Here is an 18,413-nt window from a genome sequence, read left to right on the forward strand (position 1 = left end):
GCCAGGGTGCCAAACCCAGCTCCTCTCTGCTTTGCTCAGTGCCATTGCCAGGTGTGATGCTCAAACCTGTGTCTGTTTAAGCACACCTGGGCTGCTCTAAATGACTGGCCTGAATCCATTGCTGCAGGCAAACTGTTCCCACCTGACACCACACAGCCATGACTAGCTGCTGCTTTGGGTTACCTGCAGCAAGCAAAAGGGAAAAGGAAGAATTTCCCACTGAGACAGTTAAGACCCTCTTTGCTCATTATGTGCAATGCCCCTGAGGAGCCCCACTCATGGCCAAAGCTCTCACTGTGCCATGCTGAAGGAATAGCCTTTTGGTTGAAAGTTGAGATCTTTTGTCTAAGTTGTGTCCATTGAGGCTGAAAAGGAAAGGGAATAGAAAACCATTTTCTGTAAGCTGGGTAATGCAGCTTAGACAATCAAGCTGCTTGCCAATTCACTATCAACCTAGTATTTGTACTGCACAGCCTGATGGCAGCAATAAGGGGAAATGTTCCATCCTGAAATGCCAGCTCCTATTGGAAATGCACCTTTTTTACCTCTGCGCAAAAGCAAATCTGCTATGCTGCCTCGTTCATCATTTCTCCTGAGCTACACTCCTCTAGACTGTTCAATATCTCCTGGAATCATCTCCGGTACATCTGTTATTATTTTTCAAAATTGCTTGCTCAGACCATGCTATAAAAAAATAATTTTCTGTTTCCACTATCTTCCAGGAGGCAGCTTCTATCCTGTGCAACATTTAGCACTTCCTCACCTGAATTTACTACTTGGATTTCTTGTCTAGCCAGGAGGACATGAAAGGAGGAGCTGGAGCCACAACAGGACTGAAATGACCACACCAACTCACCCACAGTGTGAACACCAACGAGAGAGCTGATTGCAGAGAGCGTTTTTGCAGTTAAGGAGAGAAAGCATCACAACTCATTTCAGCTGATCCCTTTTAGGGTGAGCTCAGCTGTGCCCTACAAGTGCCCTCCTCCCTCCACTGCCTCTAAAAGTGTGGCTCAGGCACAGACACTCACACTCACACTATTTGTGCCTTAGGTTAAAAGAGATGAATCTCACCACTGCCTGCTGTGGAACACATCAGACAAGCCAGGGCTGGAGGTGAGGGATGGGATGTGGCACCAGCACAAGAGCTACTCCACCATAAATGAGCAGCAGGGAGAACAGGAGGAGCTCTGTGCATTTCAGCCTCATTGTCCTGCTGCTACACCTAATTTATTTCCACTGTTGAGCTCATTGGTGCCTCACAGCTGAGCAGATCCTGCAGTTGTCCCTGCATGGGGGAACCAAGGCTGGGGGACACTGGCTTGTCCATGGCTGGAGCAGCATCTCAAGGGATACAATGACATATTTCACAGCCACTGCTGGATGCTGGTAGGTTGGTCCAGGCTGAACAAAAGCTCCACTGAAGCCATGAAGCAGCTGAGCAAGGCAGAAACAATAGTGAATTTTTGAATTTGTCTCAACTAACCGTGAGTGAGATGTTTTCTCTGTAAGGGACCCATTAGATGCCGGATTTGCCATTCCTGTATTGGTGTACATGGTGGGAGGTCAACAGGACAATTTAAATTGCTGATGCTCTGCAAAACTTCAGGCGTTACCTCACAGGAAAGGAAATAGCTTTCTCCCTTCACCAGATGTTTTAGTGGGATTTTCATCAGGCCCCCGGTAAGTTTGAGAAGTTCCAGGTGTGCTCAAAATTAAGGGTATTTGACAAATTTTAGCAGAGGAACTGCAGAAAAATTACTCAATATCTTCACCCCCATTTAGCCAGCTGTAAAGAACATCCAGCTCTCAGCATATGCAGTATGAATAAACATGTGTCTTCAGCTTATCTCTCTCCTGACAGCTCATGGATAGCTCCCCAGCCTGTATTAGTTTAAATGCAATTTATTCTGGAAGACTGATAATAGGGATATTGATTATGCAGGCCTTTGGAAATCACACCCTCATTTCACTCTGTGGTAGGCAATGATTGCCATTCCCAGTTCATTTCCTTATGAGGCTGTAAGTACTTTGCTGTGGGAGTTTTTTTCCTCACCTGGCAGCCGTGCAGGGCTCAGTCACAGGGGTCTTTGGGCACATGGAGGAAACCAACTCTCAGCTTTGTTCAGAAGCCATCAGGCATCTCAGAGTGAGGGGAATGTGCAGCATTGCTGTAGCAGGGAAACATCCTCCCCTCCAATTAACTTCCTCAAGACACAGAAGTAGCTCTGCTCTCGGCAAGGTCAGTCCTGACCCAGTGCATTCTCAGGGGACACTTTGCTCCCAGCGGCTATTGGCCCCTGCCTCCACCTGTCCCAGCTTCTGCTCATGCTCCTCCCATGCCTATGCTCAGGAACAAATCTGGAAGGGCTGAACTATCCCTGCTGGGTTTCATTAATTTCCAGTCCTGCCTTTCCCAGATACAGCTTTATTTTCTCTAGAGCTTCTTGACCAGATTGACCTTCGGTGCACGGCAGATCCCCTTGGAGGCTCTCCATGTTCCCTGTCTGTTTGGGCTCACTGCTGATCCCTGCCTGAAGCTGTGCACCCTACTTGACCCCTTCAAATCCTGCTCCCTGTGACCCTCACTGATGTGCACGACCTGCCAGCTTGCTCTGCACAGCCTGCCTTGCTGGAATGCTCTCCTCTGGCAGCTCCATCCCTTGAGTGCTGTCTGTAGCACAGGGGCTGTGTCCATTCTCACCCACGGCGAGCTCAGGGGAGCCTGGAGCATCCAGCACACCTGGAGCTGCTGAGCTGGGACAGCATCACTCTGTTGTTCTTAATGGAGCCAAGCCAAGGTGCACAGCAGAGGCTCTTCACCCCTAGTTTCTGAGCCCCGCTCAGGATTTCCCTCTGAGATGCTAATTCTGCCTCCTGTCCCAAATCTTTTCAGTTCTGCTCTCATAATCAAGGGCAACCTTGAGATTATCTGCTTTGCCACCTTCACCCTGTCTGAGATTCCTCTGGCTCTTAAGCTGAATTGTTCATTACCCACCTCTGCACATCAAATGTCTGTCTTTTCTGCCCCTGTGCTCTTCCATTTCCATTTCCCAGCAAACACTCTCCCCTCCAGGCTTGTCCACAGAAGTCCCCTTCTGTGGACTTCTGGGTTCACTAGAGCCTAAGCTGGGAACTGAAGCCCCAAGATACAGCCCTCCAGTCTGACACCAGAAGCTCTGTTGGCCGTGGATGGCAGTGGTGGATGCTTTCCCAAGGAATTAGAGAGGCTCTGCAGAGCAGCTCAACAGAGGCATGCCTTGCAGGCTGGAAGGATGGATTTGAGAGCACACCTGGCTCTCCTTGTCCATTTGTCACTCATCCATTTACTTGGTCTAAGACAACATCTAGGTATTGTGCAGCAACTGTGTCTGCAGGAGGTGTGCTGACTGGGAACGCTCCCAGCACCGTACTCCTAGCACCACATTCACCTTGGAGCAATGCTAAATGTGTTTCTTTTGGTAAAGAGACAACTCTTCAGCAGAAAAGTTCTTAGCTCATAGTTCACTGGTTGCTCAGTGAGAGCACAGACATGAATTGCCAGTCTGGGCTCCCACCTCCATTTTGGCAGAGCAATCTCTCCCCACCCCATGGTGACCAAGCCATATATTTGCAGAACTTGTATCCATGCTCAAAATGACCAGAACTTTCAAACAAGAACCTGGAAGGCACAGGAAGTCCAGGATAAGTCTTTCCTGTCAAGAGATTGGCTTCACACTCTTCATCTGCCCTGAGCCACGGGCTGTGAAGGGGCAACTGTGTCCTTTGTCCCAGTGATATAAACCCCACTTCAGACATTGCTTGGCACGATCCTTCTGAGCTGATCCAAAGCTTTGGACCTGCATAATTTTTAATGCCAAAGATGTTAAAACATCTCCTTTGCAATTTTGCAAACACTTGCTGAGCTGGACTACAGTCTCACTCTTGCTGTAGTAAATCAGGATTTGTTTCTGAAAGAAACCAGAGTCCTAACACTGCAATTTGGGAAAATAAAGCCTCCTTTCTTGAAGGCAGATTTGAACCCACTTCAGCTCAAACTCATTTTAAATTATGATCCAATTGCAGTGTGAGGGACTGGATCCTGCCAGACTCTTAGCAGAAAACTCCACTCAAGTTCAGCCTGGTCTCCAGTTATTTGTCTGCCCAACAGAAAAAGATGCTTTTTTCCTTTGGAGAGGAGCAACACAACAACCCACAACCTTCAGAGCCACTCAGAGGACAGTAATCAAGTAAATTCTGAGCCCTTGTATGAAGTCAAAGGAACATTTTTCAGCTGCTTCACTGCAGGCATGGAGAGGCTGGGTGGGAAGAGAGAATGCAGGAATCTTTCCCTTGGGCTCTTACCAAGGGCATCATCACCAGCCCAGACAACTCCAACACTATATTCACTGGGTAGCTCCTGCAGGGGTGTAGGGGAGGGCAGTGGGGCTGGCAGAGCAATACTCACCCCTGTGCTCACTCCTGCCTCCTCGCTCCCAGCCCAGTGCTGGCTGCTCCTTCCTTCCACAGGGATGGTTAAAAACGCCTTTGGAGCAGAGCCTGGTGCGCTGCAGGGAACAGAGCTGCCTCTCCCGCATGGCAAGGACAGCTACTGGCACCCAAACATCTCCATTTACGGTCAGGGCCGTGCAGCTGCATTTCTGCATCAGCCCTGGAGCTGATGTTTTCAAAAGGATCCCCAGTTTTGGCAGTGGAGCAGGGCTGGACCCCATTCTTCTGCAATTATTGTGGCTTCCCCGGGGAGATTGAGGCTGTCCTGGGGCTTGTTTATCCCACACTGAGGATGGGATATATTGCTGTGGTCCTCATGCAAAACCAAAATTAAACAGCTTCTCCTGACAGCAAGCAGGTGCCACCCTCAGTACCACCTAAAGGGGAACCTCTGCAGTTTTTCCACTGTGCCAGCCCAGGTGACCACTCTGCTCACTGGCATACAGAAGTGAGGCAGCAAGAAAACATGGATAAAACCCCATGGACTGCAATTTCCCGATCATGAGCAGTACTGAGAGCACTGCAAAAACTGTAAGGAGGGTGGAATGTTTTATTTCTCCCTCCAGCCATAATTGGTGGAGCTATGGCTCTCAAAAGATGCCATTGCTTGCCCATGACAGCGAGCCTCAGGCTGGTGCCAATGACGTTGATCCCAGAGGGGTGAGGGACACCGGTGTGCTCCAAACTCAGCATCTCCACGGGGACAGCCCTGCTGGTGACAGCCATCCGTGTGGCAGTGAGTCAGCAGCCCACAGGGCACTTTGCCAGCCTGGTGCTGGCTCACAGCTCCAGCGTCTCCCAGTCTGGCTTGGAGGCAGTTCCTGGGGATGAGATGCTGAACCATAGCAGGCACGCTGAAAAGAAATCCTGGGCACCTAAAAGACTCCTGACCTGCTCAAAGCAGAGATGGTTTTGAGCAAAGCAAAAAGGGATGCTCTGTTCATCCCACTAATTTTGGCTGTCCATGTACATATATGACTGTTAATGTCTTCCTGGATTCACTTGCATGGCAGCTGGGAGACAGAAATGCTGCAAGAAGAGTTACTCAGGAATTGTCAACATGGACACAGAGCTGGGTTAATCACCAAAATACCTATGGGTTCTGCTGACTTCCCTCTCTCTCCCTGGCTCTTCCGAAAGGGGCTCAGTGCTTCCCGGGAAGAAGGTTAGAAACAATTGCCCAGTTATTTCCTACAATCAAACTGCAGAGCCTCCAGACCCCACAGACGGCTCTGCTACGAGCCTCGGATGAGCTCCATGTCTGCAATAGCCCCTCCTGAGAGAAAGAATTAGGAGGCTTAACGCTTTTGGATGACAGTTGCCGGAGCTGCTGTCAGATAACAGGCACCGCCAGCCGGCGCAGGAGCTGGGATCAAGCCAGGCTGCCTGATTCAGCCATCCCAGAAAAAAAGTCATGTTTATAAAACCCACATGAAAAGGAACGAATTGCCAATTACGCGAAAGTCTTTAAATAAAGCAACACAAACCTTTCATGTGCAGCAGACAAATGATACATGGTCACTGGGAAATAATATAACAGATAGGGAGGCTGTGAGTGGGCAATGGAGGAAATCTATTTTCCAGCAGTAAGAAAGGGGACTCTCGCTGAAAAGGATTAGCTGGAGAAAGCCAAACACTTTAAAAAAAAGGACTGCATTAGAAGTGAAACATGCATCAAACAGAAAGAGGGAAAAAAACCCCCAGATTGTAAGATCCAAGGAGCCACACTCTGCTCCTGCTCAGAAAGAAAAAACTGTCAAAAAACCATGCTGTGTAAACTTGCCACACACCCCAGATCTTCAACAGGCATTTATCAAATGAAACACACACCAAATGCAACTCTTCTGCCTAATCCCAAGTCAAACAGCCTTTGAGTTTCAGACCCTCAGGAAGAGATTTCCATATGATCCTCCTTCGTCTCCGTTTATGATTAGCCCTTCTAAATTTCAGCATTTATCTGACAAAACACATTGGGGAGGGTTTTCTTTTATCCGCAAAGCCTGTGTTTCTGCTTTTCCTTAGCTGCTGCTGCACCACTCGGCAGCAGCTCGACTTGGGAGGAAAAGACTCCAATCAAGACCCTTTGATTGAGTAAACCCAGGATCTCTTTCCTGATGATGGTAACCCCAAACCCTTGCATTATGTGCCAACACTGAAGCAAGCCAGCATTCACAGAAGAGGTTATAAATGCTGCCTCTGAGCCAAAATCTCACTTTTGGGGTGCGGTAATGCAAATAAAACACATGTGCCTGGCAATAGCTGTGTGGCCTGTCAGAGGGTTCTCTGCAGTTTTGGGAGGGAATTTGTGGTGTTGAAACATTTCAATCTGGCCTGGCAGAGCTGTCACACTGAGCCACTGCTGACTCTCTGTCCTCCTGCAGCCTGAGGTATGGTACTCATTACCCACCAATTGATATGTTTCAAATGACATATTCATAAACCCCCAAGTCTGATCACAGCAATTCACAGACAAAAAGGAGTATAGGAGTATATTTGCTTAATACACTGCTTTTTACAAACACCCTGATTGTTCCCAGGTGCATCTGGTTTTGCCCAGCAGCACTCGAGGCGGGAGAGGAAATAATTTCAGCTCCCCAGAGTCACTGGCCGAAGCCGTTTCAAGATGTTCCAGGATCCCTCCTGCATCCCTTTGAGGCAGCTGTACCTAGCTCTCTCCCTCAATCATACCCAGCTTCTTTTGCTGGTTTTTTCTACACCAAAAAGGAGTACCCCACAGGTGATCAGAAGGCTGGAGCATCTCTCCTATGAAGACAAGATGAGAGAGCTGGTGGTGCTCAGCCTGGAAAAGAGAAGGCTTCAGGGAGACCCCATTGCAGCCTACCAGTACTTAAATGAGTCTTATTAAAAAGCGGGAGAATTACTTTCTACATGGGCATATTGGAAACTAAAAAAAACTTTAAAAAAATGAGAGATTTAGATTAGGTGTTAGGAAGAAATTCTTTACTCAGTTCTAGTGAAAGGTGGCCCTACCCATGGCAGGGGGAGCCAAACTAGATGGTCTTTAAGATCCCTTCCAACCCAAATATTTCTGTGATTCTGTGAAAGTACAGCAGCAGGATCCCTGAGCCCTTCTCTAGGCAGAGCACCTGATATCACATAAACAAGCACTGAAAGGCAATATAAAGCCAAATCCAGGTTAGGCTGCTATTTTGATCTCAGCTGTGGCAGAGAAATAATTTCTACTTATTCCCAGGGCTCTTTCTTAAACTTCCCATAGGAGTGGAAAAGCTTCCAAGAAAGGTTGACGTTGGTGGGAATGAGGAAATTTCACATGAGAATTTCAGAGACTGACTCCTGAGCAATTCAAGCCAATGCAGGTCCCAGATGTTAAGGCCCAACAAAGTGATGGAGGAACCTCTTTCATGGCAAAACCCAGCAAACCAGCCCTCTGCTCCAGCCCGTGGCAAGACACCCACAGAAAAATGTAGCTTTGAAGTGACAGCCAGAAGCTTGGGTTTTTATGAACATTTTATTTACAGCTTCTAATTCAATTCAGCTACAAGATAAGGTAACATTAATAAAAACAACGGTGCTCAGAATGTACAAAGCAGCTTTTATCTGAAATCTCATGATAAGATATAAACAATATGGGTCAGTGGGTGAGATTTCCCCTAGCAAAGTGCATGTTGGTCCCAGAGGGAGCCCAGTCCACTAAAGACCTGCTGGGACAAAGAGCTGCTCATCTTGTCAAAACCAGCCCAATCCTGCCCTGTGGAGCAGCTCCAGGACCACCTCAATGCTGGTGGCTTTGCTTGTCTTGACAAACAAAACAAACCAAAGTGTTGTGCCCACGTCTGCAAGGAGTATCAATACTGGAGACATACTCAAGTCCAAAACATCCACTTTCCACTTCATCTGCTCCACCCAAAAGTGATTTCACCCTGAGCAGAAGCTACCTAACAGCATTGTCATTAAGTCAGAAAAGCATCTGAGAAGCCTCAGTGGACATTCCTGTACATGTGGGGGCAGGGAGTACTCAGAGATCTGAGTACTGTGTACAACAGAGGTTATGGCTTTTTCTGGACATTAATTTTTCATCATCACCCTTCTGGCTTTCCTCATTCACACGTTACTTGAAAAACAGCAAAACGATTTGTTGTACTAATAAAATTCAACCATGGGTCACTTGCAAACTAGTTAGTGTGATTTACAGAGCAATTTGCTTCCTATATTGATTACAAGGAATTCATTGAAGGTGTGATCAAACACTTAAAACCCCATAATATCACATGATACCATTTCTGCTCCCTTGGAAGTGGACAAAAAGCAGCCTCCTTGGCTGTCATCTTCATGTGGTTTTTTAGTGTCATTGATTAAAACCCAAATAAGTAGGTTGGCCAGGGCAGCTCACATAGATTTCCTGCAGTATATTTTAAGCTGTGATTATTAATATAGCAAGCAGTGCTTTAGCAGAGCTATTCTCCAATAGTCCATTCATTTTTAATTGAACTAAGAAAAATTAGAAAAGGCATTTAGATGAAATAGGAAGCCAAGTGCTGTGTCCTTGTGATGAAGGTGACTAAACTTCCCCTCAGCCAGATGCAAAGCATCAGAGAACCTGGTGCAGCCAACACAGAGACCATTGGTATGGTGCTTTGTTTTAATTACTCACCCTGATTTAGCTGTTCTCATTCCACCACTGGCCTGACTCATGCTTATCCAGGCACTCTCTAAACACACTGTGTGTCACGGGGAGCTGAGGGATTTCACCTCCTAGATGACTGTGTGCTTAAAAAACATGACCCATTAACAATTTTGTAATGGTATTTTTAAGCAACTTTCCAGCAAGCAAGGCTGAATGTCCTTCCGGCTATTCAAGTTGCCTTCAGCCATCCCCATTCAGGTTTGCTGGTGCTGGGTAGGATCCTTCCCCCTCTCCCATCTTATCAGCTGTAGCCAGGGCATTTGAGTACTATGGGAAGTTTCATTTCCTGCTGTTTTGGCTGCCTGTGGCTGGCCTGAAGCCTTTGTAAAAGGAAAAGACATTCTTCTAATTCTTGTTATTAACCCATTGGGGATCTCTGAGACGGGAGCCAAAATTGTCAGGAATGTGTAGGATGCTACAGCTTTCACCAGCCCATCCTTACAAAGCCACCACCAGACTCTCATTGTTTCCAGTCTTCCTTTTTTTTTTTTTCCAAAAATAAAAAATAAAGCAGATGGAACATGGACTTATTGTAATACATATTTGTGCTTGACACACGAACCTACAAGCAATGCCTGCCTGTGGCATGACCACCACAATGTCTACTGCTGCCAACTACATTCCCAGAGCAGGTGGGAGCATGGGCACAGCCCCTCTGGTGTGGAGCCCAGCACTGAACCCCAGCAGTTTAGGATGGCAAGTAGGGACAGTAGAGGTACTTAAAGCAGATGCAATGTATTTCTCAAAGCTAAGCAGTGCCTCAAAAACATAGTTAAGAGATATAGTAACAGTGTCAAAAACGACCAGAGGTGCTTTTCTATCTCATTGGCAGGGATTGAGACAGTTTTGGCACAGAGTGAAGTAAAAATATGTCCTGAATTAGTTCTTCCCACAGATATGCCTTTGCAGATCCTTCCCAGGCAGCACTACTGCAGCTTCCCTGAGCTCTGCAGGCAATCACAGTGTGAAGCTGCTGAGAAAACCAGCTGAAAACACTTTTCACTCCCCACCCTGTGAAAACCCACACTGTAGCAAATGATCAAATGATAAAACATGCATTTCCTACCTGAACGAGGAGCTCCAGCTTCCTGTCATCAAGGAGGTGCACTTGACATCTGCGACCCTCCGTCATCTGCAAGAGAGAAGAGGAAATGTGTGTCAGGGTGCTTGGTGTTCCAGCTCAGCACGTGGCTGCCAGCCTCCCCCAGCACAAGCTGGAGGCTTCTATTCAATGCAGTTCTTTTGGTTTGTGTTTACTTAATTTTTTTTTTAAATTAATCTCCCTTCTTTTGGCACCAGGGTAAAGAAAAGGCTGGACAGAGAAAAAGAAAAGCCACCCTGGTAGCTGTCATGGAGTGGTGTCTGGTGCCTGCTTGGATGCAGCTGCCAGGAGGTTGTTGCAGTGTGTACAGTGGGGGCAGGGGATGGTTTGCAGCATGGGGGCCCTGACATTTCATACTGAATCCTCCAGCTCTGCAGCTGGCTTGGCCAGCAGAGGAGACATCCAGACAAGTTTCCCCAAGCCCCTCAACAGCAGTGATCCAGCCATGACAGTTATTGTGGAGCCTGGGCTGTGCTGATGGTGCTCCCTGGAGTGGCACCAGCTGCTTGCTTGGCCCTGAATCCCAAAATGGGCTGGTTCTACTTGGAGTATCTTATTTAAGATGTACTATAGGAACCACTTGTGATATCACTGTAGTGGTCCAAAGGTGCTTCCGCACCAGTAGTTTATTACAACAGTTAACAAACACTATCAATAAAACTACTATGTATACAAGACTCATATGAGATTTCCAAGGTCCATAGGTTGGGTCTTAAGAAATAAATGAGCTGTGGTCTGATTGAACATCTCTACAGTGAATCAAGACCTTTATTGCACAGAGAACTGTGAGCAAGGAGCAACTTCACTTTGCAGAGTTACAGATCCCAGCTCGGTCTCACAAAGCCCTTCAGGCGCAGGCACAATCCCACTATCTGTTAATGGGATATGGACTGCATTAAGCCTCTTTGGCTCTTGGAAATCCCTTTCTCAGCACGACTTAGGCAGCACAAAGGCAGCCCCCCCAGTGTGGGCTCACCCTACAACACTCACGCACACCTGGACCCACGTTGGCACAGACCCAGCACAGCCCCACAGCTCAGCTTAGTCCCCCAGGGACTCACCAGCCCCCAGCCAAGGCACTTTCCTCTGCTTTGTGTGAATCCCCAGCTCAATTTAATAATATTGCTTGCCATGGTGAGTCCCAAAGCATCACCAGAAGGGAGCAGAGGGTTCACAGGATCCTGGCAGGGGGGTTACAAACTGCTGGAGACATGAGACATGCTGGAGCAGCATCCTGGGCATTCCTGCCCTCATCCATCACCTCTTCCCACCAGTTCCAGCTGAGCTGAGCCCCTGATGCAAAGCTGCCTTGCAGAGTGGGGAGATGAGTGCTTGAGGGGTTAACTGAGGACAGCTCAGCTTTCTGCTTCAGCTCTGTGGGTTAAAAATCAGCTGCTCCTGTGGCTGATGGGGCTGGATGTGCTGGCATCCAACAAGCAGTGGTGGATGCTCCACCCTCAACTCTGCCCATTCAAAAATCCAGGCAATGTGTGGCCATTGCCATGGGAATCTGCAATGTCAGCCATCTCCAGCAGCATCACCCTCATCCTGCTGCCTCTCAGCACAGGAGCCCATCAGCCTTTTCTGGGTGTTTCTGTACTCTCTTTTGCCAGCTGTGCCCCACATCCATCTCTCCCTTTCCTGGGGCCAGATTGGAGAGAGTCGTACCCTAGTCCCAGCCCCTTCCACAAAGTAAAGATTCAAATGTTCCAACAACTCTCTTGAACCTCAAGCTGGCCATGCAAGATGCAGAATTTATTATGAGAAAACTTCAGTCAAAATGAGCTTTTCCCTTCAACTCACCCACAACTTACAATTCTGGAAGGCACAATCTCATGTGATGCATGCAGATTTTACCCCCTTTTGTTATTCACATCAACATGCCTCTGAGTATCCTGCATGCCAAATAACATCTCTTTCCTTCTCTTCTCCCATCAGCACAACTGGAGCCCTGGCAGTGCAGCCAAAGGAAAGCCTTGTAAAACAAGGTTTCTCATAAATGTCAGCCAGTTACCACAGTGGCAATAAATTGTCTTACGAGAGTTTCCTCCGGTAAGAAATGTTATGCAAAATATGGCTTCTCCTAAGGTGTATTACTCGGTGAGTGAGATTTTTCACTATTAAACAGCTTTCAGCTCAGTTGTAAAGCCACACCAGAGGCTCACAGAAGGGCTTTGCAATGGTTTCTCCTGCTTGGAACAAGAGTCGTGTGGGTCATGTTCATGAAGGCACAGGGAACTGCAAGCTTCCTTCACTGGGCTTCCCCAGCAGAGAAAACTCTGAGTGCCTGAGCTGTGCTTTGACATCTCCCTCATCCTCTTACTGTCACATATCCACTGTATCTCCAGGACGGGGAGTAGGCACTGATATTCCAGCTTTAATATGAGTTTACCCAAGGCAAGAGATAAAGCAGTGAGTTTATCGTGGTGATGGCAGGGATGGGAGCACAGTCCAGCTTTCGTGTGTTACGCTCCATTGGCTGTAACAAAGTCGAAATAAGAATAAAAGAAATTGAAAGGGGGAAGACGGAAAATTTTCTGAGGTGTCTGACTTTGTGCTTTAGAGTTTCAGCAAAGCGCTTGCTTTCCATGCGGAGCTTCTTTAGTTCTCCATGCTTCTCCAGCCCGGAGTTTCATAACCCCTTAGTGCTTTCACTGCTAAAAGAAATCCCAAATGCAAACAGCTGGGAACATGAATAAATACCTGAATAAAGCAAAGCTCTGAAATGCAGCACATGATGGTCGACTAATTGAAAGGCATTTCATGAACATCGCTTGAAGCTCAGCAGGTCCACAGGTTGGAGGTCTGCTACAGCATTTCCTTCCTCCAGCCACAGGCCTTTTCATTTGCCTCAGAAATGAGCAGTGCTTTCCAAGAGAAAAGAAAAGAAGGTAGAGACAGGCTTCCTACTTGATATAAGCTAAAATACGATGGTCCTGCCCTCCCTCCTTTCTGCTTTATTATTCCACCAGGTGTCTGAAGCCCACATCATGTGCTTTTTTGCATTGTGGGATCAATACAAACTCTGCTAGTTTGTCAGAGCAAGAAACAGGAACATTTCAAAGCACAGCAAGAAGGCCCAGATTTAGCACAGTCTGTGTGGGTAAAAGATGCTGCTTCTGATGCCGTGCAAATTGTCTGCTCTGCACTATCTGCTGCACTGCCGTGCATGGGGCTGCTGCTTGGGGAACGAGTCAGGGAATGCTTTCTGCTTCCCTGTGCAATCAGAGAAGGGAAATCAACACCAAAGCCCTATGGATGGGAGCAGGAGGTCACCAAGATGAGCTGAGCAGTACCAGAGTTTGGATGGAAGAAGACTACAGGACTGAAATGAGGTTCTCCTTTCTCAAGGCTCTTACCCAGAGAAGGATGGGGAGAACTAAGCTAAGAGGAACTTGAGCTAAGAGGCACAAAGGCATAGCTTTCCCTTCACCTTGAAAAAGCAAAATCCCTGCAAAGGGACAAGAAACAATGGCTGAGCAGACTTTCTGACAGAAGAGGAGGACACTTGATGAGTCAGGGAAGTAGGGGATTTCAGTCCTGATCAAATCCTGGGTTTCACAGTGAGCTCAGTGAGATTTCCTGTACCAACACAGCCTCCCACTTTCCTTTTGGAGGGCAGAAACCCTCTTGCCTAACTCCAGAAAGTAAAAACCAAGTGTCTAGTTCAGCCTAACAGCTGAGATGTTCTTGATGCTCAAAGCAGAGAGACCACTCAGACATTTCAAGTGAGGTGAGACCATTCCTAGTTGAGTTGCAGTTACTCCTGCTGCTCACTCAGCTGCAGCTCTGCCAGGATGCTGTATCCACACCAATCTTCTCAAGACATGTGAAGAGGTGGGACTGTGTTACACACTCCTGAGTGCGAACAGTTCACCCATATGGCAGCAAGCTGTGTGTTCTGGGTGTGAATATGGGCCACGTGCATCTCATGGGCCAGACTTAACACGAGCTCAGATGGAAATTATGTGCCAACATGCAGAACACATTTTTTTCCCCAAAACAGCTCAGTAAGTCACTTTTTTTTTTTCTGAAAATCTGCCACTTCTTCTAGTGCCTGCACATGCAGCATGACCCCCCAAGTGCCTGAAGAACTGAGCACGAGTGCTTTCTAAAAGCTCTGTCATTTTTATATGAGTGTGTAAAGACTAGGGATAATATATCTCCAACACCCAAACACAGATACTGCTTGTAAGGCAAGTGAAGACCTGAAGCAATGTGTTTATGTGGCTGAGGAGCTAGAGTAGTCTGCAGGAGGGCTGATCAAACACAGGGCTTGCGTTCTTCCGCTGCTCTTAGGCTTCTGCACCTAAAGGATGGAAAAACTGATCCTGACCTTTGCAAATCATTTTGAGATTCATCAGTGACAAGAAGTCCTGACATACACGTTTGTTCACTGTAATACGGAGATGCTACAGAGAGGAAATCTGTCCTGGGGTTACTCATGGGATCTACTGAATAGCAGCTGTTTTTCTCAAGGAAAGGACGTTTTAGTTACCTTTATCACAAGACTTTAAATCTCCTTTGGAGGCTCCTACCCAAATATTTACACAATGGGTTTCCTAGGGAAGGCAGGCTGGCGGTTGTTTTCCTTTGTGCCATGAACTGCTCTGACGACTGCCCTCCTCTCTATTCATCTTCACTGTAACTCAAACACCATCTTGGAGAATCCTATAAACTGTCTGTGACATGGCCCCAAAACCTTCACTATGCTCAGCTAATCCCTGTACACCCAACACTTTGTTACTAAATTATCACAACTGCCCACAGAACAGCTTCATCCAACACAAACAGCCAAGGCGATGGGAGGAAATGGCTCCAAAGAGAACCTTTCCCTTTCAAAACGAAAAAACCCTCCTGGTGAAAGTGCCGTCACACTAAATAACTCAAAGGCACCAAATGCAAATGCTATTTACAATGTCAGTTCTATAAATATCTGTGGCACGTTTCATTAGCCGGTGACTGCAGGAATAAAGAAGAATACAGCGTGTTCTGCCTTGAATCACATCAGAAATTATAATTGGAGGCAGAATCTTTCCTAAACGCTCACTGACTGTATGGGAGGCAATTACTGAATCCACAAAAATCTGTGTCACTTTGTCCACTGTTTGGACAGAGCCGCTGAAAGGCGATAGGGAGAGATGACAGCCCACTGATTACAGTAAACTCTTAGATTAAACATCCTGCTCCCACTTGACCACTTCTTACTGCCTTCTCATCCTGGCAACTCCTAAGCTTGTCGAGAGAGGGAGGGAGGAAAAGCGGTGTGTTTTTGATGTCTGCACAGCTTTGTGCATGTGGCAGCACTTCACTCTGCTGAACTGGGGCCAGTCTGGGGAGCAGCTGCCTGTCGCAGTGACCAGCAGTGCCTCATCGTGTGTCTGCATCCATCTGCCATCTCCTGTCCTACACTCACACTTCAAGACCCTTGAGGAATGGATGATCTTTCTTTCTATGCCATGTGTTTGCAGAGCATCCTCCCCGGTCAGTGGTCTGCATCAGCACCTAACGAAAGTTGCTGATGGTGGGTGGGATGAGGATGGCCGTGGGACACTGTGCAAAGAGCTGAGCCACGGGGCTGACCCTTGATGGGGACATGGGAGAGGGGACAAGGCCACAGTTGATCCTGTGCTAGGTGGGGAGCAGCACTGGCTGGGCTCTGCCCTGGGGGATTGCTTGTTTTTGCAGTCATAGAATCACAGAATCATGAAGGCTGGAAAGATTTCCAAGAACACCAAGCCCAACCTTTGACCAAACACCACCATGGCCACTAAACCACATCGTGAAGTGACACACCTACTCATTCTTCAAACATTTCCACGGATGGTGACTCCAATTCCCTGGAAAGTCTGCTCCAAAGCTTAAATCAGGTCCTTAAGGTGTGACTCAATAATACAAATATCGGATGAAGAGGAGCAAGGTGAATGTTGGTGCAAATTGGTTCATCTGTCGCAGCCATGGGGCTTGCCCACTGCCCTGTGCTGGTGAGCACATCACCACTGTATGCAGCACTGCCTGGTTTTCCTTTTCACTAAAATGGGCAATATCTGAAGCACCTGTGCCTTGGTGGCTTGAAGCTCTGAGGATGGGAGACAGCCAGGAGAAAATGCTGTTTCTCAATATAGTCCTCATGTCCACTATTTCTTTCTAAGAGTCTTTCCAAGATAAATCGTGAATAGTTTGTGTCATAATTATTTTTTTCAAGAGAGAGAAAAATTATTTTAATTTGTCCCCAGACTCCTGGCTTGTGAGCAGAGGTCTATGTATCCTGTCCTGTCTGTCACAGTCATTGACACAGTACAGAACATGGGCTGAGCTTTCTGAAATAAGCCAATACAGAATCACAGAATAGCTTGGGTTGGAAGTTCCAACCTCTGTGCAACTGTGAAGCTGAGAAGAATGGCCCAGGAAAGATGCTGTAGATGTGGATAATGGTGATATGAAGAGAAGTCGCTGATAGCTGATGCCTAACCAGACTTCACCTTCTAAAGCAGTGTGGGTTTCCCTGCCATGGAAGTGCTCTGAGGCTCTGTGAAATACATGCACAGTCCATAGCTGGATTGAATGGCCAGAAAACAGAAGCTGACAGTGATGCAGCAGCTCCCACAGGTTTGATAGGACCAGAGGAATGTATCGCGTGCGAGGCCTTTGGCTTTCCCTGTGAGCCTCTTTATCCCACTCCTTGAAAAATTAATGTCCTTTCCAGTGGATTAGGGGAACGGAGGCAAAATTGTCAAAACCATGATTACAGATACAGCTCTTAAAACCCCCTCCTATCCTGCAGGAAGGGAGTGGTACTTGATGGTACCCATCACAGGGATATGCTTAAGAGGGGTTGCATCAAGTGATGAGGTAATTTCTGCAAGCACTCATTTGTCAGGAGAGAGGAGAACAGCTTCAGTAATTAGAAAGCAAGAGTCCTCCTCGAGACAGGAGGTGGACCAGTGTCAGCTGCAGTGTCACCCCATCGGCAACACCACTTGAATGGCACGACCCAGCCATTGTGTGGATGCCGACAGGGAGCGATGGGACAAAAATTAAGGCGAGCTACAGGCTGAGTGACCTGGTGACTTCCCTGTTTTGTCTTAGGAGCTGACAAAAGAATTCCTGGCCTGCCCAGGGGCTCCTCGCTTCCTCCACACAGCGCTTTCCAGCCCTGCCTGTGCTCCGGCATCACCCAGGGACATCTGCACAGGTTATTTTTCATGCTTCCCCTAAACAGCGCTCAGCAAAAACGCTCTGATTCAGCAAAGCCCATAGCTGTGTCCATAAATCCCCTTTATTTCAGTGTGACATAAGCAAGTGTTTAAGTGGCTTACTGTATCAGGGCTGAAATGAAAAACCGTCTCCTACGGTCCTTAAGTCCATTTACAACATCAAGCAATAACTCTCAGGCGAACTTTAAAGCCGGGAATGCCGCGTCTTAACCTCAGAACACTTGGTGCTTGAGCCGTGTAGTTAGAATGAAATCTAATTCCGACGCTGCGTTTTAAACCGAGCAGGGCATTACCCGGCAGATGCCGAAATCACCGCTCTGAGCGCGGCTCGCCTCGGAGGCCTGATCTCAGTTGTATCCTGAGATAAGAAAGTCCTTTCCTGGACAGACCAGCTTCCTCACTAGAGTGGAGGCTGTGCTGGTTTAGGTCACGTATTGTTTTCTTTCTTGAAAATAATACAGATCTAAATCTTTTCAAATACAAAGGGAAGCAGAACTTCTTGCACCCTCCCTGCCTTCTGATGTTGAGTCAGGAGGAGAGGGCATTCCCAATGCAGACTTTTTACTATGTTTGACTCACCCTTGTAACTCTTTCCATTCCCTTTCTTGGCCAGGAAATAAACCATATGCCAGTTTAAAAACATAACAGCTTCCAAGAATTATCCCCACTATTTGCAAGGCAGGAGTGGAGAGTGTAGGAGCTTTGATATGGTTGGTCAGAGCATCCTCTGAGCTCTGGAGCTGAGGTTGACCACAGGGAGGTTACACAGTCTTCAGTATTATTTATTATTTTTAGTCTAAAGGATTCAGTGGTCACAGATGTCTTAAACCTTACGGATTTGAAACCCCTTTTGCACACAGGAGAAGTGTGTTTTGATAAACCACAACTCAGCTGGTCAGTTGTGCAGGTGGTTCAACACAGACACCTGCTTCAGACC

The 18,413-nt window shown here is 47.3% G+C and overlaps 1 protein-coding gene across 7 annotated transcripts in view; it reads right to left on the reverse strand.

Annotated features, from left to right (window-relative positions):
* The window catches only part of FRMD4A (FERM domain containing 4A), a 355,196-nt gene that overhangs the window by 115,085 nt on the left and 221,698 nt on the right, over positions 1–18,413 (reverse strand). For all 7 annotated transcript variants that reach the window (XM_085083045.1, XM_085083053.1, XM_085083062.1 and 4 more), the window contains one exon: positions 10,224–10,289. In XM_085083045.1, coding sequence (XP_084939171.1) covers positions 10,224–10,289 — 66 coding nt within the window. The remainder of the gene's footprint in view (positions 1–10,223; positions 10,290–18,413) is intronic.

The sequence above is a fragment of the Lichenostomus cassidix genome, chromosome 1Aa, assembly GCF_008360975.1.
Source record: "Lichenostomus cassidix isolate B80296 chromosome 1Aa, HeHo_3.0, whole genome shotgun sequence".
Lineage (NCBI taxonomy): Eukaryota > Metazoa > Chordata > Aves > Passeriformes > Meliphagidae > Lichenostomus > Lichenostomus cassidix.